Source organism: Haliaeetus leucocephalus, unplaced genomic scaffold (assembly GCF_000737465.1).
Source record: "Haliaeetus leucocephalus isolate CR32 unplaced genomic scaffold, Haliaeetus_leucocephalus-4.0 Scaffold295, whole genome shotgun sequence".
Taxonomy (NCBI): Eukaryota; Metazoa; Chordata; class Aves; order Accipitriformes; family Accipitridae; genus Haliaeetus; species Haliaeetus leucocephalus.
In genome coordinates, this window is record NW_010972731.1 from 2,690,083 (window position 1) to 2,712,954 (window position 22,872).

Sequence of the window (22,872 nt, forward strand, 5' to 3'; positions counted from 1 at the left end):
TACTGTAGTCGGAGCTTAGGCTCATAAATAGCACAGATATTTTTATTTATCTTGCCTTTAAACTTCAGGACCATAGAAGGAATATAAAATAAAAAACACCGAATTTTCTGTGTTACTAGTTTAAAACTCTAAGTTTGCAGAAGTACTAGAACCTAAACTTAGAATTCTCTTCAAATAATTTACTCTTCGATTACAGCATGAAGCATATGTGTGTCACGTTAGTAATCTACCATAAATACCATGTTACTGAACAGTTAAATGCCATTGCAAAATTTCTACCCATTACCATACCCATTTGGATGGAGAAAGAATCCATGATTTAATAAAATTGTGGCTGGAGAAACCTCTAATCATGTCTTAAGATGTGCTTTATCATGGGTAGTACTTAGACACATTGTTTCTTTCCTTTAATAGATACTGAGATTTACAAATTTTAAAGTGGATGCTGAATGTTAATATCTCCTTGGCTTGCTTTTTTTTTTTTAATGGAGGCCATAAAGTCTCTTTTATTTTTGGGTGAAATTGGTATCCCCTTACATTAAGTGCCACAATTAGGTGGAGTAAAGTTACTCTCTAATGGGTTTTCTTATCAAGTATCATGGGGCTCTCTGGGAATTGTGGCCTAATTTAAAGACTAACTGCTGTCATTATGTCTGTTTTTCTTCCATTATGTACATGAGTAAGATCTTTGAGCTGGCCCAGCTGGTACCCTGGCATTATGCTGTTTTCAGGTTTATTAGGCAATATGATCTGGAAGCCTTAATTAGGTAATGCCTTGTCAGTGTGTGTGTGGAGTTACCATTTCATCCTCTTTGGGTTTCTGTTACTGAAAGAATCTTTAATTTCCTAGTTTTCCATAAATGGTTGTTTAAAACAAGGAGCTGATTATTACCGAATTGCACTCATTTACAAAGAGAATCTGTACGTGTTGATCTGAACTATAGTCAGTTTTCCTTAACTGAGAAATATTGTGTATCTCCAAATAGGTGGGAAGAGTCTATCCTCAAGCTGTCTACTTCCCTATCAGGACCCTCTATTTGACCTTGAAGATAGAACAACGAGAGCGCTACAAAAGCGGTGAGCTTGATAATGATCAAATTGTTTGGGCTCTTTGTAACTTAGTTATTATTTTGAGTTTCACCTGATTTTACTGGGAAAATAGATTCTCTAGAAAACGTACCAACTTATCAAGGCTAAGGAAAAAAATTCTTGATAAACTTTGCTTGCATTCATTTGTTTCTGTGAAGTTAAATCTACAGATGGCTTGAGCTGTCTTGAATTTTCTTGAATAAGTTTCATCTCCTTTGTTCTCATGTCACCTTAATTATTGAGAACCCATGTTCTTTACTGTTTTTTTTATCTTTAAGAATTGGTGGAGAGGTAGAAAATTCTTGGATTACAAATACAGAAGAGCATCATAGTTTTCTAAGATGTTCTAGTCTAATTTTGGTTGGAAGAATGAACCATGCAACATTCGTTTTCTTTTCAAATGACTCAAACCTTTAAAAATAATTTTATAAAAGATGAGTTTATGTAACTCAAGTGAGGTAAACTGCTTTGAATAATCTGTACTTTAATGTCTCCATAATAACTTCTTATGGTGAATTTTCAAATAAAATAAGCATCTAAGTTCACACAAAATAATACTAGTTTTGGCTTTGAAGAAATGTTTGGGAGGTGGGGCAACTTGCACAACACCTTTCTTTCCAAGAACAAATCCTATTTAGAATTGTTATGTCAAATGATGCCACAGAATTTAGTTGTTCTTTTGTCCCATATAAACTCCTGGGAATCCCAGGAGAGCTACTTGAAGAACTCTCCCTTCTGTTGTGTATTCTTTGTTACAAAGTGCATTGTTTATTTAATTGCCCTTTTCACTTGGGAATTGATTCACTAAATTTCTGCATAAAATTTTGAAGTGCAGTAATTAAATAATGTCTTACTTTTCTTTGGGTCTTCCTTTGGAGGAGGAGGACATGCCTGCATATCCAGCGACAGAGGTTTCTCTGCCAAATTCTTGGTATTGCTACATGCACAAATAGTGATAACCAATAAAATATTTTCCTAGAGGTTCTGCCACAAGCTTACTGCTCTGTTGGTGGGTTGTGTGAAGTAGTGGGGAGTCATCTGATAAAGCAAGACTCTATGCTTAATCACTGACTGATGTAGTTGTAATGCAAGAGATCAATTGTACTAAAAGATATGCTCTACAACAATTTGTGTGTTATTGGCACCAGGATGTTTATTCTTCAGTTACGTGTGAGAGATATCCCCAAAAGGGAAGGAAGCAAACCCCCCATAATTTAAATAATTTGATCCTATGTGAAACAATGTCGGTTACTTCAAGAGCATGGTTAGGTAGTGTGAAAACTAAGGCTATACCTCCTGTGAGTTTTTGAAGAGTGTTTATATTGCTTTAACTTTAGGAAGTCTGTACCACTGAACAGGCATTGGAGCAGAATTTTCTTTCTAAAAAACAAATTTGCTTTCTAAAAAAAAATTTTTCTCAGATTTTCTGAAATTCACTAGGTAATACACTAATACTTAATGCAAAGCTAAAGCAAATTCTTGGAACATTTTATTTTATGTCATGCAGGCATGTGTCAAGTTTATGAAAGGTAATTTTTACTTTTTTTTTACATTTTCCACTTTCCAGATTCCGGGCAACAACAGCCAAGTTCAGTTGGAAATCAGTCCCACTCTGCTTCAGATCCTGGGCCAATCAGAGCCACTGCACCAATGTGGCGATGCAGCAGAATTATGCATATGCAGCGAGAATTACATCCAACACTTTTGTCTTCTCTGGAAGGCATTGTAGATCAGATGGTCTGGTTCAGAGAGAATTGGCATGAAGAGGTATTTGGCTTTAATACACCTTCATACATGTGTATCCTCTCAGGAAAAGTTAACTGCAAAATATTTATCTAGAATTATTTTTAAACATTAAAACATAACTATTTGTTTTGATTAGTAAACTGATGTATTTGTAGAACTGATTGTTCTGTTTGGAATTTTAAGGATCTTGGTTATTTCTGGAAGCAATACAGAGGTTTCCCCAAACTATCTAATTTGATAAATGCTTCTAGGACTTAAGCTGTTGCTTGTGTTAACTGAAAATTTATATTTTTGCACTAAGTTTCACAGATACCAGTTTTCTTCTTGATCTGGTCGTCTGTGACAGGTGGTGATTATAGTCTGAAGTTTGAATTACAACAGATTGCAGATGGACATGCCACTCCACTTCTATTATTTGCCTCTCAGAGTGTCAGGCTATTCTGTTCTGTCTACCTAGCACAGTGTTTGTTTGAAGAAGGATTCCTTATATCACATCACTTTCTAATATATCACAAAATAGGAAATCTAAAACTTAGCTGCTGTTGAAAGAGCAAGGTGTACTTTGCGATGCAGCATTTCCACTGCTCAGTTTGTTCAATTGCAGTGCTAATAAGAATCAGTGCTGTGTCATTCTGACTGTCTGATGCGATTTAAAAATAGAGTTTTAAATAAATGTTTCTGAGAGGATAACTTTCCTATATAAAGTGTGGGAATAAATACTTGGTGTCAAATCAGAAGGCCTAATCTTCCTGACTATTTTGTCTTTTTTTTTTTTTTTTTTTTTTCCCCAATCCTTAGGTTCTTAGACAACTGCAGCAGGGCTTGGCAAAGTGCTATTCAGTTGCCTTTGAGAAAAGCGGAGCCGTTTCAGATGCCAAAATCACTCCCCATACACTAAATTTTGTCAAGAAGTTAGTCAGCACTTTCGGAGTAGGTCTTGAGAATGTCTCTAATGTGTCCACCATGTTTTCTAGTGCAGCCTCAGAGTCACTAGCTAGGAGAGCACAGGCAACAGCTCAAGATCCTGTGTTCCAGAAGTTAAAAGGGCAATTTACAACAGGTAAATGTTTAAAATGTTTTTTTAAATGTTACTTTTAATCTCCAGAGAAATTTCCCCTCCAAAGTTCAATTGTGAAGGCACTCTGCTTTTCTATTCTTCTTCCAATGTTTTTCCTGAGAGAAAATATAGAAAACAGCACCTTTCTGTCATTCACCAAACCTGAAATAGTTTGTTCTAGTCTTCTGTGGAGTAATAAAGATAATTCAAGTGAAAAACAGACCTCAACATAGAGAATGAGTATGCTGTTGTATTTTTATTACCTAAAACTGTGGTCAAATCATATGTGTGTTTAAAGATAAATTAGATCACTACAATATTTTTGCAACTCACTTAGAACTGCCTGCTATAGATGAGGGGCAATAATGATCTCTATTTTATGGTGATGCCAGAATTTAATGAAATTTTCACCCCAAAACTCCAAACTGACAATATTTTGTGAAGTCTTTCAAAACAGCCTACTTCTGATGAGTAAGCTTACTTTAGTGTTTTGGATAACTAGATTATAAAAATCTTATTAAACAAATTTACATCATTGTTAGGTAAATTGAATCAATACTTTGATCAAATCTGATAAAAAAGATACTTAAGGAAAGTAGCTTTTTTGTTTCATTCATTTTCTCTTTATTGGTGGAGTTACATGTTTGAGTATCTGATGCTGATTTAAAATTCTAAGCAAAGCTTATAGACAGAAGAGTGTGGCTTTGATATATTTGATGAAAAGTGTTAAGGCCATGCAGCTGTATATGACAGAAGGTGGCACTGATTGGCATCAGTGTTTTGGATTGCTAGGATTTTGAATTTTGCATCTCTCTTTCTAAACTACATCAGGTTTTCCTTAAAGATAACTGTAGAATTAGATGAAAATGATTAGTTAAATATAGGTGTTGATTTTTTTAACAGAAGAATTCAAACTTAGTAGTTGTTCAAAACTGGAAAGTTAGAATTTTTGTCAAGATCTGGGTTTTCATCTTTTTCTGAATCTACTTTTCTCTTTACCCTACTGGGACTCAGACTTAGATGATTCTGGCATGAGTTAAAACTCTGTCATCTTAGTTTTATAGTGATTTGAAAAAATCGCCTTTCCACATCAAGCTGGTTCCTCCGCAAAAGTGAATCTTGCATTGAAAAGTTATTCTTGATAGAATTCTAAGTTGCATAAAGTTGCCTTAACTTAAAATTATTTGAGGTCTACACAGCTACTGAGCATTTACAGAGTTTGACAAATACACTTGCGGTGTTTTTTCAAGCATTTTACTGATAATGTTGTGAAAATAAGTGAACTGATGGGAATCTTGTGAAAGTAACCCAGTTGTAGATATGCCCTACATATCTTGTGCACGCTATGTGTCGCATGATGTCCTTTCTGCGGCACAACAGTTGCATGACAGCAGATAATGAAAGTCCTGAACCATATGATTAGATTTTTAATGGATGAAGTGTACTAGGGAGGGAAGTGGAAGTAGAAACATTTTGTGTGTCTTTAATGGAAGCATACAGGGTGGGGGGGTGGAATCATTGGGCAATGATTAATGGAATAGAATATAACAAATCCAAATGCTGGATTCTCTACCTAGGGTGGAGTAACGCTGGGCACAGGTATAAATTGGGAGAGGAGTGGCTGCAGAGCAGCCCTGCAGAAAGGGATCTGGTGGTGCAGGTTGACAGCAGGCTCAATAGGAGTCAGCAGAGTGCCCTGGCAGCCAAGAGGGCAAACTGCATCCTGGGGGGCATCAACCACAGCAACACCAGCCGGTCAAAAGAGGGGATTATTCCCCTGTATTCAGCATTGGTGTGGCCTCACCTGGAGTACTGTGTGCAGTTCTAGGCCCCACGGTTTAAGAAGGATGTGAAGGAAGGTACTTGAATGTGTCCAGAGGAGGGCAACAGAGCTGGTGACAGGGCTGGAAGGAATGTCCTGTGAGGAGTGGCTAAGGACTTTGGGCTTGTCTAGTTTGGAGAAAAGGAGGCCAAGGGGCGACCTCATCACTCTCTGCAGCTTCCTGAGAAGGGGACGTAGCGAGGGAGGTGCTGATCTCTTCTCCTTGGTAGCCCGTGACAGGATGCGTGGGAATGGTTCAAAGCTGCACCAGGGGAGCTTTAAACTGGACCTGAGGAAGCGTTTGTTTACCGAGAGCATGGTCAGACACTGGAACAGGCTTCCTAGAGAGGTGGTCGATGCCCCAAGCCTGTCAATGTTTAAGAGACATTTGGACAATGTCCTTAATAACATGCTTTAACTTTTGGTCAGCCCTGAATTGGTCTGGCAGTTGGACTAGATGATCGTTGTAGGTCCCTTCCAGCTGAAAAACTCTACATTTAATACAAGTTTGGACTCGCTTTTCATTTTTAATAATGGTTTATATGTCTTTCCATTGCAGTAGCAGTATAGTTACTTTTTTTATGATTGTAAGTGTTGTTGATATGCTCAGTTTTTGTTGGATTTGAGTTATTTTTGGTCTAGTCATAGTATCTCTTAGTTTCTTTCCTTTGAGTGTTAGAGAGATCTGGGGTTTCAGAAGGTATAAAGGAAAACTAAATGCAACACCAGGCTCAAGTCTGCAAAACCTAAAGTAACGTTTCAGAAACAATTAAGAAAGTTTAGTTACAATTCAGTTACCATTTTTAGTTAAAACAAAAAATGGAAAGGATTTTCGGTTTTTATAAGCTGTTGTGTATCTTTTGCGTGTCTTTATGATATATAAATAGCAGTTAAGGTTTTCAGGTTTGCTGTCTAATCACAGCTTTTATTAAGATTTATATGGAACAACATATAAAACAAAGAACAACAACATAGGCCTGGACTTAAAAATTGTGTAAAGTCATCAAATGCGATGTGTTTCTCAGTAAACTTTAGTTTAATAATAAGTAATTACTTTCTGTACATTTTTGTGTTGAAGAGTTCATGTTTTATTTTGCAAGTATGATTAAATGCGAATGTCTACAGGATTAAAATAATTATTTTGCTTAGTGCTAGGTTTGATTTTATTTTAATCTAATAAATTCAGTGTTTTAATTCACAAATGAAGTGTGGGAAACCAGAAGAAATTAAACTGATCAATATACTTATGCATTTTTGTAATTCAGTTCATTATGCAGAAAATGAAAATAAGTTTTTTATTAATTTTGTAATAACAGTAAAATGCACATAAACGAATAAGATTGTAATTACTGTGCTGAAGATAACAAAGGCTGTTTTAACATTATGAGAAACCATTTGTAAATCATGCCTACTGTGTCCTTTTGTCACACTAGAATGTTATTGTTTGTTTGTTTTTCTGATTCTCAGTACCAATTGCATTTAGATGATGGACAGATAATTACAATGGTTGTCTTCCATTTCAAAAGTATCCAAGCTGAGGAGCTGTCTTGGAGTAAACTCTTTTCTTCATTTATTTCTAGATTAATGTTGGCAGCTATGTTTTATAGACACTGTCAACTATGTTTGGTTGCATAATCATTTCCATCAACATCTGAGTTGCATCTTGATTCTGTTTGGAGCCATTGGGGACTCTCACACCTTTTCTTATATTCTAAATACTTTGTCTGCAGTAGTCTGGACTGTTGGAGCTTTGATAGGTCATCTTTTTCCATCCAAACGTTACGTATTTTAAAACCAGATTTTACTTTGAATTTTTTTTTTCTGGAACTTCAAATGCATAGTTCTTTGACCATCTGTTCTTTGTTCCTTCTCTCCTTTTCTGCTGAACCTTTGACATCAAAGAACAGGCAAATGCTGAGAAATGTTCCCTTTGAGACCTCTCTCAGCAAAGAAAAGAGAAAAAATGCCTCAATTGTTCATTTGTGGGCAGATGATAGTTTAGCGTTTGGATTGGCTTCTTTCTGCAACCATCTCTCCACTCAAGCTGAATATGAATGGAAAATTCCAAAGTATACCCTTAAAGGGCATGATAATTTTCTTGAGAGTTTTGGCACCCAGCACAATGAATTATTTACTGCTAATGGAAACTGTAATCAGAAGGAAGCTGCTTGAAGTCCTGGTGTGTCTCTGAAGTGTGGGGAGAGGTCAGGGGAAAGAGCTCTGCTAATAATTTTCAGCTTTTTTTAAGGATTTTTTTTTTTTTTTCTCAAGAGTGAGCACAGCATCACTTGGGTAGCTCTTTCTTTACTTCCCTTCTAATTTTTAGATAACAGGATGTTATGCAGAAAATCCATGTGAAGAGATTGGAGTTAGCATTGTATTTGACCTTGGTCTGGTCTTTGCAGTCTTCGTTTTCTGGAGGTGACTGATAAACCAGAAGTCCTGCTTTGTATTTCTGCTTTAACCGTCACTGAGATTTTTCATGTTTGTTGGTGCTCTCCAAAAGTTCTTGTGAGATTAAAAAGAACTTTTGGGAAAGTACAGAGTATGTAAATGTCTGAATAATACTTCAAAAGCAAGACATCTCCTCTCTCTTGGAGAATGCTTGGATCTTTTTCAGTATCATATTTATAAAGGATTTGAACTGCTGTGCAAAGCTAAGCTTACATTTCAGTCGTAAAGTGGTATCTTACGTGATGGGTGTCCTGGCTCTTTAGTTGAAGATCCTTGGGTCATGAACTTTCTTAAGCAGCTTTGTCTATGGTCAGAATAATCTTTAAAATCTTGCAAATGAGCTATTCTTGTATGAAAAGCATTAACTGATTAGAACGGTTTTCTACCAGTTTAGCAGAAAGGGTTGGTTTTAGTTTTTAAGGCTTTGTTTGGAGGTGTTTGCTTTGTTTTTTAATGGTATGTTAATGTTCTGTAGGTCAAGGTTTTTGAGGGGACAGAGGGTTTGGCATTCTAGTTTTGCTAACTCAGGTGTATCCTTTTTTTGTGTGGCTTCATGAGAAATGATGGTATAGCTCTCATTCAGAGAGTATTAAGCTTTATCTAGTTGTATTAAGAACCATCAGGAATTTTTAGATCTGTCTCGCTGGCAAGGAGGATTGTGCCCCCTGTTTGTCCTTTCAATGAGAGTGGCAAGAACTTGCCAATTATGCTGGATTGGATGGATTCAGGTAACAATTTTTGAGGTGTTCAGGACTTTGAATGACTGTATTTGTTTGAAATACATATGTCACGCTGTAAAATCTTTAGCAGCATTGAGAACAGAGAGCAAGCTTCCTCAGTTGAAATGCAGTCTGTAAAGTATCATGGTCTTCTGTGAATATCTCTATTAAAGATGAGGAGGTAAACTTCCTATTCCGTTTAGGAAAAGATGGTATAAGCAGTAAGGTATTTTAGACCAGCATGTGTTAGCTTGAGAAGATGTTCTCCAGTAGTAAGTACTGGAAAAAGTGGATTTGTTTTAAACAGAAATACTATTTATATAGATTAAGGTGTCTGCAAAGCAAAGAGACTTTGTACACAAGTAATGGCTGGTCTTGTATTTCCCTTTCTTCCAACCGAAGTGATTTTTCTTCTCAGATGGGCTCTCTGTGACATGAGCAAAAAGACTAATTGACCTCTCTGTTTTTCCCATCTGCCACTGGGAAACAGAACAACAGAAAAACCCTAAAATAGGCATCTCAATAAACTAGAGCTATTCTTGTGGTGAACTGACTGACTTTTTTTGTAAGGAATATATATTGATGCATATTTTTACTACTTTGGTGATTCACATTAGCACAAAAACTAGTTGCAGTTTGGGGATACTTTCCTGCACTTCAGGGATTCAGGAGATAAATGATTCAATAATTTTGCCACTTTCATGAAATGATTTACTCCCACTGCTCACTAGAGGGTAGGCTTGGGATTATAATAAGAGCGTTTTACAGTGATATTGCAATAGATGCATTGCCCATACCAGGTAGAAAAAGAAAAGGGAATATTACAGAGTTATACTAATTTCTAACATTTGTAAATATGAAACTGTATTTTTCATTATAGACTTTTTTTCTTATAGAAGTGGAAAGGATTTTGTATGTGCTGTTTTTTTGCTCTGTTTTGGGCTAGTGGACTTAAGACTTTCACTGGAAGCTTTTAGCATATCAGTATGTTGTGGATAAACAATGAAATATGTTGGGCTATGTGTTCTCTGATACTCTAAGTAACAGAATAGCAAAATTAAAGCAATCCTAGGTTGCATTATTTTATTTGGTAATAGTTCCTGTACATGTAAAGAAGAGAACTTGAAGAAGAGTGTATGTATAGAATTATATGAAATCTTCTGGCTAAAAGGACATATGTTGTAAGCTTGTTTTTAGGAGTAAGTCTTGTGGATAATCGGAGTTTTGAGTGGTTTTAATTGTGGTTGAAAAAAACTTTTATATGCAGTAATTACTGTGCGCATGTACTTAATTCATGATTAGTGTACTTGCAGTTAGATAGATGCTTGTAGTATATTTGTGTGGTCAAATTAATTTCCCCTCTGAGCAGCACTCGTGATTGTTTTGTTTTGGGTTGGTTGGTTTTTTTGTCAACTTAGGAAGATATTGTGTGTGTAACATACTGAAACGTAGGTTCTGCAATAAGATTCAAACTAATTTTTGAGACTGTGTTAATTTTCTGTTGTATTGAACCATAATGAAGTTTCTGTTTGCTCTGCTTTAGCTGTAAATCTCAGAAATACTGAATCAACATTCTCATGTTTCTTTCGTGCTGTTGCTTTTTCACTTGTAACATATTGAACTTAAAGCGGCATCTTTTAGACTCTGGTAGAGAAGTGGTTTTTAAAAATTCAACTGTTTGTTAACTTGCACAATTTGGGATGCCATAACTAATGAGGTTACAGAGAGAGCAGTTTATTTTCTTATCCGATTGTCTTTAATCTCTCACTGTTGTGGTACTGAAGTGCTGAATCATAATTTAATTTGTGTATGTGTTCTGAAACTGTAGCGAAAGCAGTGTTGAGAAGATGGCATTGGTGTTGGCCCAGAAAATTGTTGATATTGCAGTGATTTCTGTTACAGAATTATTTGCATAGTGTATTGAAGACCACGTATTGACCTTGAGAAAGTTCTTACTTCACTTGCACATGGGCTAGAGGAGATAGTTCCACACTGCAGTACTGTTGTGTTGCAAAGGAAAGAGCAGGCTGTTTGCATAAATAGGCTGTCATATCTGTTCTTCCTGTGTGGCATGCAATTGTTATCTAAGCCAGGAAGGAATAAAGAGAATTTTCTTGCAGCTCAGTGTAGGAGAATAATAGTAATAGCAGTTTTACTACTTGTCCTGCAGTTGAGGCTCTTTCATCCCTTTTGAAAGTAAAAAGCCTCTATTGATTTTAAATAAATAAATCACTTTTAATGAAACAGGCAGAAAATTATAGTGCTAGACTGTAAAATAAGCTTACTTTTCCTCTTTCACTAAATGATCTGATCTAATCTAATCTATTGGTTTGTTGCTGCTTTTTTTCTATGCAGTCTGGCTGGTTGCAGTATATAGACAGTTAAATACAGTAGCAGTATTTGAAATTTTCACAGTGTATTTTTCTAAGGTTTACATGACTGTAAAACAGGAAAATCTTGGGAAGATCATTATTTACTAAATAATAGTATTTTAAAGCTGTGTACTGAAGAGAGGCAGCAGATGCCGACAAGTTTAAGTTATATATAATTTTAGAACTTTACTAAAAGATTTTCCATAGAGATGAAATATTCAACAGAACCTGTCTTTTAAAGGCAGTACAGGTCTATGTGTGTGTTAGGTTTGCACTATTGAACTGTACGATCTGTTCTCCTCCAGCATCTTCTGTTGTAGTGTTGTTGCTGTTGTATGATCCTATACCAATTACACTCTGACACTTCCTTAATGATTCTTACGTCTCTTCTGTGTTTGAACCTGCTAGTTTTTCTTTGCATTTTAGGGTTCATAGGTAGCCGTGTTTCTCTGCTGGACTTGCTTGGTAGTATGCTTTCCTTATTTTGTGTGAGTTGCTGATTGTAGTACCTTTCTGTTATACTATAGTATTCGAAACTGGTGTGATGCCTTTCTACGTAACAAGTGTGTGTGCTGTATGTGGAACTCCTTAAAGTATTTTGCTTGAAGGCATGTGGCTGAAAGAACCTCTTTGCAAATGCAAACTTTTGACACTTTATAGTTAAATATCCTATATAGAATTTGAAATGCCGGGGATGTGTATATATATATATATTTTTTTTTCTTTTAGACTTTGACTTCAGTGTGCCAGGGTCAATGAAACTTCACAATCTTATCTCTAAACTGAAGAAATGGATCAAAATTCTGGAGGCAAAAACTAAACAGCTTCCAAAGTTCTTCCTCATAGAGGAAAAGTGCCGCTTTCTAAGTAATTTTTCAGCTCAAACTGCAGAAGTAGAGATACCTGGAGAATTCCTTATGCCAAAGCCAACACATTACTACATCAAGATAGCAAGGTAACCTAAAAATACCCTTTGGTAAATTTACCCTTTTTGTAAACCTGAAAACAGAGATGAAAATGGAAACCTCGTCCAACCGTCTACTTTGTAAAAGTAGATGTTGTGTATATTTCATATATTTAAATTCCATATATAGAGTCATACTTTGGTATAACACCTTTATTTTTTATTTTATGCTCCTTTGGTAATTTAACATTGTCTCACTAAGCAACTGTACTGTTATATGAAGAGTATATTTGGTTTTCTTTTATGTTGATTTTAGCTGAGAATATTTGATGTCAATAGAGGTACTACTCTTCAAAATAGTGATAAAGGTCTGATCTAATGATTAATTTTGCTCGAGAACTGTGTTTTCGTAAAAACAAATAAAATCAAACAGAAGAGCTTTTTGACTACAAAATAGAAACCATGGGCTAGCTAGATAATAGAATTGTACCTTGTAATATAGTTGCACTGCCTTATTTCTTTGGTGGTTTGTTGGGTTTTTTTGGTTGGTTGTTTTTGGGGAGTTTTGAGCGTTTGTTTTTGGTTTTTGGTTTTTTTTTTATGTCATGATTTAATATCAGAGGAGATTAGCTCAGATGCTTTAATATCCCTTTTTTCCTGATAGGTTTATGCCCAGAGTGGAGATAGTTCAGAAACACAATACTGCAGCTAGAAGACTCTATATCCGAGGCCATAATGGAAAGATTTACCCATATCTGGTAATGAATGATGCTTGCCTGACAGAGTCTCGTAGAGAAGAGCGGGTATTACAACTTCTTCGCCTTTTGAACCCTTGCTTAGAGAAAAGGAAGGAAACCACAAAAAGACATTTGTTTTTTACAGGTACTGAAAAGAGGGATTTTTATATTATTTTTAAATATATGTTATGCGCAAAGATTATAATTGCTAAAGTTTTTGACAGCTACTAATCACTGATACTGAAGTTTTTGAATATTCAGAAGGTAAATTCACATCTGTCTAGGTGATTAGTCTTTTCTGGCATTGTAGCACCCCTCTGAAGAAGTAGAGTTGATTGCAGGCAATCTAGGGTGTTTTTAGAAGAGTTTACACGCATCATTTATGGTATAAAGTTCAGTTTTGAATAACATATATAAGGCAGAGTCATGCCCATCTGTTGCTATGGAAATAGATACATGTACTTCAGAACAAGTGTTTAGACACAACTGGGGAGGGACAGGACAAAACTTTTTCTCCTCCAGTTGCAATATATAAATATTGAATTTCTTCTACCTCTTCCACATAACACAGAAGAAGAAACAATTTTTTGTAGAGCTTTGAATTTTATATATACTTTCTGAATTCTCTGATATGAGAACATATCTTTGTAATTTTTGAAGTAACTTTGTATATCCATGGTGATGTTTACTTTCAGGAATATATACTGACTGGTTAGTTGTTGCCAAATAAAATCCATTCATAATCTAGATACTGGATGCAGGACTTCTGTTGGGCGTACTTCTATGATCCCGTAAAAGGTTACTTGGTTTGGAGAGTGCACTTTGCCAACAGCACCACCTGGCAATGCTTAAACATTACAGAATTAACAAACATAATGGTAAGGAGGCCTTAATGAGGACCGTTAAGGAGGGTTGCAATATGATTTATGTGTATAAATGGGCAAAATACTCATGTAATAAAAAGGTCACATAGATAAGCATTTCAAAACAGGAACAGTGAATGAAGGTTGAACACACGGTCTTAATTCTTTCTCTTTCCTTGTGTATCTTGGCTTTTTCATGTGTTGATTATAAATAATTCATTCATGAATTGAGGAACAGAGAATATCCAAGTCTCACCTGGCAACATACTTGATCTGCTTGTGGTTCAAATACTAATGTAAATGCTTTAAAATAGTTAAGCTCCTGTGTTTTCCAGATACTAAGGCTGTTGGCAAGTACCAGCTTACAGCTGTGTAGTTACTTCATATTAATATATAAATGCTTTTCATTTCAGAAGGCCAATGAATCACTTACTAAATTCATATAAATGAGTTCTGTACATTGCATTAGTCAGTTCTAATAATCCTTGGTTGGTGAGGAGGAAATATATTATGGATAAGAGAAACTTTTATCAAAGACACTAAGGCAAAGCTGCTCCTTTGCTGTTGTCCTTTTAAAAAGTGCTGAGATCTGATTTTTAAAAAAGTATGGCTTTATCAGTCCTCCTGTTTGGGCTAATAGTATCTATTGACATGTAGTTGCTGTCATGAGCTTGGGTGGCCAGATAATGCAAATTGCACTTACAGAGTTAGAAATGCATATTTGAGTTCTAACTTGAAAAAGACCAAAATGTACAAGCCAAGGGATTTGTTATAACAAAAGGTAAATATAGTACCTCTACATATATGAGGACAATTTTGCATCGCTCTGAGGCCAAAATAACAGAAATGCAGTAGATAAAGCCTTGAAAAATATGGTAAACAAGGCCATTGATACAGAAATATATCCCCTATATAACATGATGAGTGAAGTAACATGTTTTCCTTCAAAGAGCTGTTTTTAAACTATAGTGTTTTTGGAAATAATTCTGTACCTTGTGTTTGATACTATTTGAAAGAACTTAACATTCATTTCTCTGCTGCCAGAGGTTAATGGAAGCAGGCCAGAAGAAATAGCTCATTAACACCCCTCCCTTCTGCAGAATGCATTTTCTTCTTTAAGATTGAAGAAATTACATCAAACAATTTAAATGCATTTAAACAACTTTTCCCTATATTTCTGAGGTTAGTTATTACAGATTCTGAGACAAATGATGAGAGAACAGTTTTGGGGGTAACTGGAGGTTGCTGTCAAACAGTACAAGCAGTCTCACTGGAAAAGCTATCTATGGAAGAGGCCTTGTCTGTCTTGATGTAGGTGGGGATGCACATAAGACTCAGAAGGATGATACATCTGCTGAGCTCCATGAAAGTGCAAATAGGGTTTTTGCAAGTTTACTGCTCATCAAGGGAAAGCTCAGTGGCTTAAGTTTTCTTATTATTGAATATTTCCTTATGTCTTCCCTATGTTATTTTCAAATAGTATCATTTAAACATCTGTTCCTCAACTATGTTCAGATTTTTTTCCTCCTGTTCTTCTGAATCACTTTAAATACCCTATTGAGTTTAGTAGTTTTGTTGTTCAGAGTCATTTTTATTGACATAATGCCAGTGTCATGTAATCAGATACTACAAACCCATTTGCATCTGAACAAAATATTACCCTCTTTTCTGCAGATAAAGAAAAGTAGGAAGAATAATGAGTGCTCAATTTTTTTTGCTAATATAGTTGAGATGTTTCTGTTAAGATTAAAAAAAAAATCTGCTATCATACATGCTTTGTTTTTAACTGAGCTTGTGAATTAGTTATGAGTGTAGTAATAAAAGTTTTCTCTTGGTATACTTCAGTTGATTAGCACAGTTGTGTTTTAAGGGCTGATACTTGAATGCTAATTCTTCTCTTAGTATTTGGGTTATGGATTAACTGTTTTGTTTTGTTTTGCTTTGTCTGCCCACCCCCCTATCACCATCCTCTCTCACCCTTCTGAAATTACTCCTAGTCCCCCGTGTTGTAGCAGTTTCTCCACAGATGCGTTTGGTTGAAGACAATCCCTCTTCTCTTTCCCTGGTGGAGATCTATAAGCAACGCTGTGCCAAGAAAGGCATTGAGCATGACAACCCTATTTCTCGTTACTATGACAGACTGGCAACGGTCCAAGCACGAGGGACTCAAGCTAGCCATCAGGTATTAGAATATATAATGAATTTTAATCAAGGGCTTTTCCTGAGGACTCTATGATACTGTGTCCAATCCGCCCCTGCCCTGACCATTCACCTCTCATTAGATATATTTTGCAGAGGTAGTGTTTTGATTTTTGGGGGGTTTATTTTGTTTTTGTTATATGCATTCCCAAGAATACATTACTCTTTAGTGTTTTAGATTATCTTGGAAAGCTTCAAAAAAGCTGTATTTGTTTTACTCTATGTTGTTTTGGGTAACTGCAACTGAAAACAGACAAGGCGTTGATTGCTTTTTGGCCCTTTCATATAGTGCTTTGAAAATAATTAATTGATAACATGGGAAACAGCATTCCTAGTTTACATAAGCAGTTACAGCATGGTATTCGATGCAGACTTCCCTATGTTCTTCTAATGTATCTTCTAAAATTACCAGTGGGTTCATTTCATCTAAGTCAAATAGAAACAGTTGAGTAATCTTACCCTAATAAATCATAGTACTCAGAAAGAACAAAGCTCCGTCTCTCTGTAAACTCCATCAAACATCCAATTGTGACAAATAAGGTTATTTTATGGTTTTTTTTTATCATAAGGTTAATGCAAATTCTTACATAAAATGCAAGTCCCATTTCAAATACAGCTATTAGAAAATACATAATATAAATGTATCACAGACATAATTTAGAGAAACTATCTTTTCAGGCTTTCTTTGTTACAAAATAAAATGAAGTGTTACGTAACATCTGTTTCTATTTTGAGAATTTTTCCTTCAGGTTATGAAACTCTTTAACAGCCATTTAATTGAAGTCAGTATGACTATCATGCTTTTTGGTGTAATAGAACAGATCCTAACTTTATTTCTTTTTCTAATTAATTAGGCTAGTATATGCTACAGTGATTACATATTTTGGTAGATTGCAAATGTTTCCATCTAGGGGAAGAAACTATTGCACAATGTTCACTGACAGAACCAGGTGAATAGACCTCTCAGCTTTTATCTTTTTGTATTTTTGAGGTAATTTTGTTGTAATAATACATGATACAAATTACTTTTCCAGTGTTTTTCCCTATCTTGTGTAATAAAAATCCTTTACCTTTTACCCGGCATATGAAGAAACCATGCAGAGAGCCATCTTTAGGTTGCATGCTTTGTAGGTCCCATGTATAATTTCAAATTTTGCTATTATGCTTAAAATACAGGATTTTATTTTATTGCTGCAAAATGCATATCTAGCTTGCACTGAACCTAGAAAATGGTGAGTATGTTCCGTTAGTTTCCCATAAGGAAGTGCAGCATCGTGAGTTGAAAGTCTTGAACAGAAGATACTTCAAATCAGGTCATATACCTTTTCAGTTTCAGGTTTTCTGACATGCCTGTTTGCAGTTCTTACGCTTATCTGATTTTTATTTAAAAATTTAGTCTTTTCAGATAAAGAATATTTTCTAGCTGTGCAGAGGATGGGCTAACAAAGTATTATGTGTGTTTTGACAAAGAAGTCAGGAAACAGTGTTGGATTGAAAGCATCCAAGTTCAGGATTCAGCAAGTTCAAGTTCAGCAGTTGAGAGAAGAAGTTTTGTAGTTGCTTTTGGCATGTTTGTCTGTTGCTGAGAAGCGTATTAAAAATGGTTGCTTTCAACTAATATTTTTCCTATGTAGGTTCTCAGAGATATACTTAAAGAAGTACAGAGTAACATGGTGCCACGCAGTATGCTTAAGGAGTGGGCTTTACATACATTCCCCAATGCTACCGATTACTGGACTTTTCGAAAGATGTTCACTATTCAGTTAGCCCTAATTGGCTTTGCAGAATTCATCTTTCATTTAAATAGACTCAACCCTGAAATGCTGCAGATTGCCCAGGTATGCTTTAGTTTGTTCTAGATGCATGCTGTCATCTTTGATCAAATGGAAATTTGGACTATACTTTTGAAATGAGTCAAAACAGTAATTTGACATATATAATTAACAGTGCATTTCAGTAGGCTTTTCATTTATATGTGATTGCACATCATGTAGGTAGTAATTTAAACTGCAGTCCCTGTGGACATCAACTCTACCTTCTGTGGTGAGAATTTAGAACTTTGTCTGAAATTGTTCTTAGATATTGGAACTGTTCATGTAAGTAACTGATAAGTCTCTTTTTAGCCCTCCTTCAAATATAATGGTTTGAATATATCTCTGTGTCAAACAGATTTAAAAAAAAATAAAAAAATTAGAGCTTAATTTTCTTAAAGGGGAATGCCCTTTCTCAAATACTGTTCTCTTTTAAGCATTGCCATCATGTCAAGCTACAGCTCCTATTAGTAGTGATTTTTCTGTTTTAACCCAACATTGAAAATGAGGCTTGCAACCGTAGTAGGGCAAGGGCGGTATATATTAAAGTCTTAATGCCATTTTAATGCATAGAGTGCTATACTCTGTCTAACAATTAAGATTCTTTAATCCCTCTAGAGAAGCATTCAGATGCTTACCCAGAGTGAACAATGCATAGAGAATGCTTACCCAGAGCTGGGATGCATAGAGAATGGAGATCTGTCTATCTGCATGACTCCTTATAGACCATACTACAGAAGAACCTATTACTCAAATTTGATGTTACAGTAACGTGTATTTAGTAAGGGGATGTTTTGAGAGCAATACATACCTGACTTTGTGCATGCCTTTGATTTTAACTTTTTTGCTCAAAGACTGTTTGACTGAAAGAGTAAAAAGCTATTGGGGTACTATTTGTACTTGGAGTATTAACATTAAACAAAAATCCAACTTCTTTTGGTTTCATTAATGAAAATCTGTTCCTTTAATTACTTTTGTGCATCTTGCTTTTAAATCCAGGATACTGGCAAGCTAAATGTAGCTTACTTTCGCTTTGACATTAACGATGCTACTGGAGATTTGGATGCCAATCGTCCAGTTCCATTCCGGCTTACACCAAACATTTCTGAATTTCTTACGACCATTGGGGTGTCTGGTCCACTGACTGCATCTATGATTGCGGTAGCTCGCTGCTTTGCACAGCCAAACTTTAAGGTTTGTATACCTTCTGAAAGGTTGTTTGCAGGCATGTTATATTTGGCAGTTTATAAACTAAACAGCACTTTCTTGGTTAAGGTAGAAACTGAACAGTCAGTATTTGTTTTTAAACCTTACCCTAAGGTCATCATAAAAGCCAGCTGAAAGGTTTGCAATTCACCTTTTTGGAAAGAATACAAGGAAGATAGGTGTAATTCTACCCTTAATTTAATTTTTTTGTCCACACATGTTAATTTAGGCTGATTGTTTCAGTGCTCTAGCCTCATCAATCCTTACAAATTCTGGCAGTGGTAAATAGTAAAATGACAAATGCAACATCATTTAGAATCTTCATAATAATCTGTGAATAGAAATGTGTCTTGGCCCTTTGTTAGTAGAGTAGGATGATGAAGATACGATGTTACTTTGATGGATTCTAGCTCTTAGCAGGGTGTAGTTTACTAGAGACATTGTCTAACTTCCTTTTAAATTCTAATGCTTTCCAAAAATGAGGCATCTTGCACTTAGGCAAGCAATTTACACCAGAAAGACATTGCATGTAACATGCTGTAGCTATGGTGTGAGCTAGTTACATTTTAAAAGATGGAAAATATCCTAAAGTGTTTTTTTTCTTTATAGTACAGAAAGCTGTGTTAGAATATTTTTGATAATTCTTCATCTTTGCAAAGCTATGCCTATACATGCAAACGAATTTGCAGACGTAGCCTCTAATTTCAACATCTGAATGATGTATGCCCAATTAGACTTGCCACATCAATTTGGTGTGGCCCCACCTCAAGTACTGTGTGCGGTTTTGGGCACCTCAATGTAAGAAGGACATCAAACTATTAGAGGGTCTCCAGGGGAGGGTGACCAAGATGGTGAAAGTTCCCTAGGGCAAGACTTATGAGGAGCGGCTGAGGTCACTTGGCTTGTTCAGCTTGGAGAAGAGAAGGCTGAGGGGTGCCTGCATTGCTGGCTACAACTTCCTCAAGGAGGGCAGTGGAGGGGGAGGCACTGATCTCCTCTCTCTGGTGACCAGCAATAAGACACAAGGAAATGGAATGAAACTGTGTCAGGGGAAGTTCAGACTGGACATTAGGAAAAAAATTATTCACTGAGAGGGTGGTCGGTCACTGGAACAGGCTCCCTGGGGAAATGGTCATGGCACCAAGCCTGTCAAGAGTTCAAGGCGCATCTGGATGATGCTTTTAGTCATATGGCTTAGTTTTAGGTAGGGAGCAGGGAGCAGGGAATTGGACTCGAAGATCCTTATGGGTCCCTTCCAACTTGAGATATTCTGTGATTCTATGATTCCTTGAAGATCAGAGCGCAGGTGCCCATTTATTCTTTTTGGAGTGAAGGGTGCCCAGCTCAGTTCAGGCATGTGGTGATTATTGCTTTAGGTTGTTTATCTTTTGGATTTAAGAGGAATACTTTTAACATTTTTTGCATTTATCTTTTTTACAAATGTCCATAAAATATATTTAATATGTGTTTGTATATGTTGGCCTATGTGTTATAAAATGTTTTATTATTTATGTGCAAACAGTGAGTTTGACTTAGACTGGATACCTAAAAGTTTGTTTTAGAAGCTCAAGACTGTTGGAGTTGACAGATAAATGTCAGTAACTCAACTCGGTGATGAGAAAAAACAGGAAAATATTTGTTGCAGGCATTTCTTTTTCATCCAAGGATAGAACTGGCCTATATATATGTATGTATGTACAAATATGTATTATATACATATGTATGTATGTTCTTTCCCTGTTTGGCAGAAAACAGTATTCTCTGAGAGCGTAATCATTGTGCAAAAAAACCCCCAGCTTTGCAAAGCACTTTTTATCTTTGCATAGGACTTTTGTGTATGTGTGCATGTGTGTGGGAAAAGTCATAAATTTAGTGGAGTCATTTAAAAATAGAATATACATGACTGTATGTGTGTATGAAGATCTTAATATATGTTGTAGTTTATGGGATTTTTTTCATTTTTGTAGGAGTCATTGTGTTGTGTTTTCATAATGAAAGCTTTTTATGAAAAGAAAAACCTTGAGAGGAAAGTAAAGACAGTTGGAAGCCATACTCATCTTGAAAAGGCTGAGATTGCAAAGTGGGAACAAGAGTGTCAAAATGCTGTTGACTAAAATCTAGTTACAAATCTATAATCCCTGATGGTTCTTTGGATTAAATATAATAGTCTTATTTTTCTCCTTCATATAGGTTGATGGCATCCTAAAAACTGTGCTACGGGATGAAATAATTGCATGGCACAAAAAAACACAAGAGGATACTTCCTCTCCACTCTCAGCAGCTGGGCAACCTGAAAATATGGACAGCCAGCAGCTGGTTTCACTAGTTCAAAAAGCTGTTACTGCTATCATGACTCGACTTCATAATCTTGCTCAGTTTGAAGGAGGAGAAAGCAAAGTCAACACTCTGGTAGCAGCTGCAAATAGCTTGGATAATCTCTGTCGTATGGATCCTGCCTGGCACCCGTGGCTGTAACTTGAAATTTTTCAATAGCTTTTTTTTTTTTTGCTGCTGTTTGTGGTGTGAGCCATATATTGTGTTAAGAAAATGTGAAAAAAGCTTTCCAGACCATGGCTTATCTGTCACACTGCATTTTGTTAGTCTTCATTTTAATCGTGTTTACAGTAATATGATAATTTTACTGTTTTTAATTTCATAAGGGGACGTTTCCTCCTGTTTAAAAAAGGTTGTTTAATATGCAACAACAGCTTTCACAAATAGCTTAAAGTGAAGAAAGGAAACTTAAATAATGTACAGAAAAATCTTATTTTATGATGAGGACTATAAAACTAGCACTGTTAGATTTAGGGTCTGCCATTCCTAATAACCTGCAGTATATAATTTTTTTATACAATAGTAATTATTTAAAAAAAAAAAAAAAGACAGTATTCCCAGTTACTGAATTTTACTTTGTGAAATTTTGCTTAATCACTGTCCCTTCATTATACCAAATTGAAGGCACAAATAAATACTCTTCCTTTAAGTTTGCTTCAAATTTACATGAGCGAAGTTGGTTTGTACAGAGAATTTTGTACCAAATGTATAGAGGTGACTTTTTGTTAGGCACTGAGAAAATGATGATCAAATTGTGCTAGCTTTTCTTGGAGCACAAGCTATGTACAGTGAAAGTGTAAACCATTTGGGTATTTGGTTTAGTTGTGGACAGTGTTTGGGGGGGAAGTTTGTAAAAAGGATGGAAAAAGTCATCCTTTGATACATGGATTTGGCTGTAATAGATTAAAAAAGTAAAATCTTAAAAAGTTCTCTTTTTTTAATGTTTAGAATTACAATAGCTTCTTTAGAATGAATCTGTTTCTTTGTAATTTAAGAAAAGATCAGTTTAATGTTTCACTTGTCTTTCTGTTGTCTTAGCATTTTTATAAAACTTTGGTGTTGAGAATGTTAAATTTGCACAGAGTGATTTTTTTCAAAATAAATATTTTGTAAAACTCTCTATGGTATTCATTTTATTTAGATTGTTTTTCATATAATACTATGGGCTAAATAGAAAAGACCCCAAAGCAGATGTAATCTTTAATAAATGTTAAAGGGTGATGACTGTATTAATGAGACGTGGATGTGATGTTCTCATGTATAGTGTTGAATTTGCTTACAGAAGAGCTGCAAATAGGAAGTATGTATATGACAAGAATTTCTTCATTCAGTGTAGTCTTCCTAGCCAGTCAATTAATATTAACCATCCATTTTCTGAAAGTCTTTCTTCAAGCAGAATGGTCTATTTCATGTCTACAAGAAATTCAGCCTTTAAGTAATTGTTCAGAGGTCAAGATTAAATGTGTAGATGAATTCTATTGGGGGATTTCTGCTATTCCCACAAAAACAAAGATCTTGATTGCTATAGCAAAGGATGGGTCTGCCTGTTGTGTGTGGGC

At 35.6% G+C, this 22,872-nt stretch overlaps 1 protein-coding gene across 6 annotated transcripts in view; it reads left to right on the forward strand.

Annotated features, from left to right (window-relative positions):
• The window catches only part of TRRAP (transformation/transcription domain-associated protein), a 102,524-nt gene extending 80,102 nt beyond the window's left edge, over positions 1-22,422 (forward strand). For all 6 annotated transcript variants that reach the window (XM_010570238.1, XM_010570240.1, XM_010570242.1 and 3 more), the window contains 9 exons: positions 987-1,077; positions 2,657-2,856; positions 3,634-3,895; positions 11,989-12,214; positions 12,828-13,045; positions 15,761-15,945; positions 17,597-17,800; positions 18,773-18,967; positions 21,170-22,422. In XM_010570238.1, the coding sequence (XP_010568540.1) occupies positions 987-1,077; positions 2,657-2,856; positions 3,634-3,895; positions 11,989-12,214; positions 12,828-13,045; positions 15,761-15,945; positions 17,597-17,800; positions 18,773-18,967; positions 21,170-21,454 (1,866 nt within the window). In that variant the 3' untranslated portion in view covers positions 21,455-22,422. The remainder of the gene's footprint in view (positions 1-986; positions 1,078-2,656; positions 2,857-3,633; positions 3,896-11,988; positions 12,215-12,827; positions 13,046-15,760; positions 15,946-17,596; positions 17,801-18,772; positions 18,968-21,169) is intronic.
• The last annotated feature ends 450 nt before the right edge of the window (positions 22,423-22,872 follow it).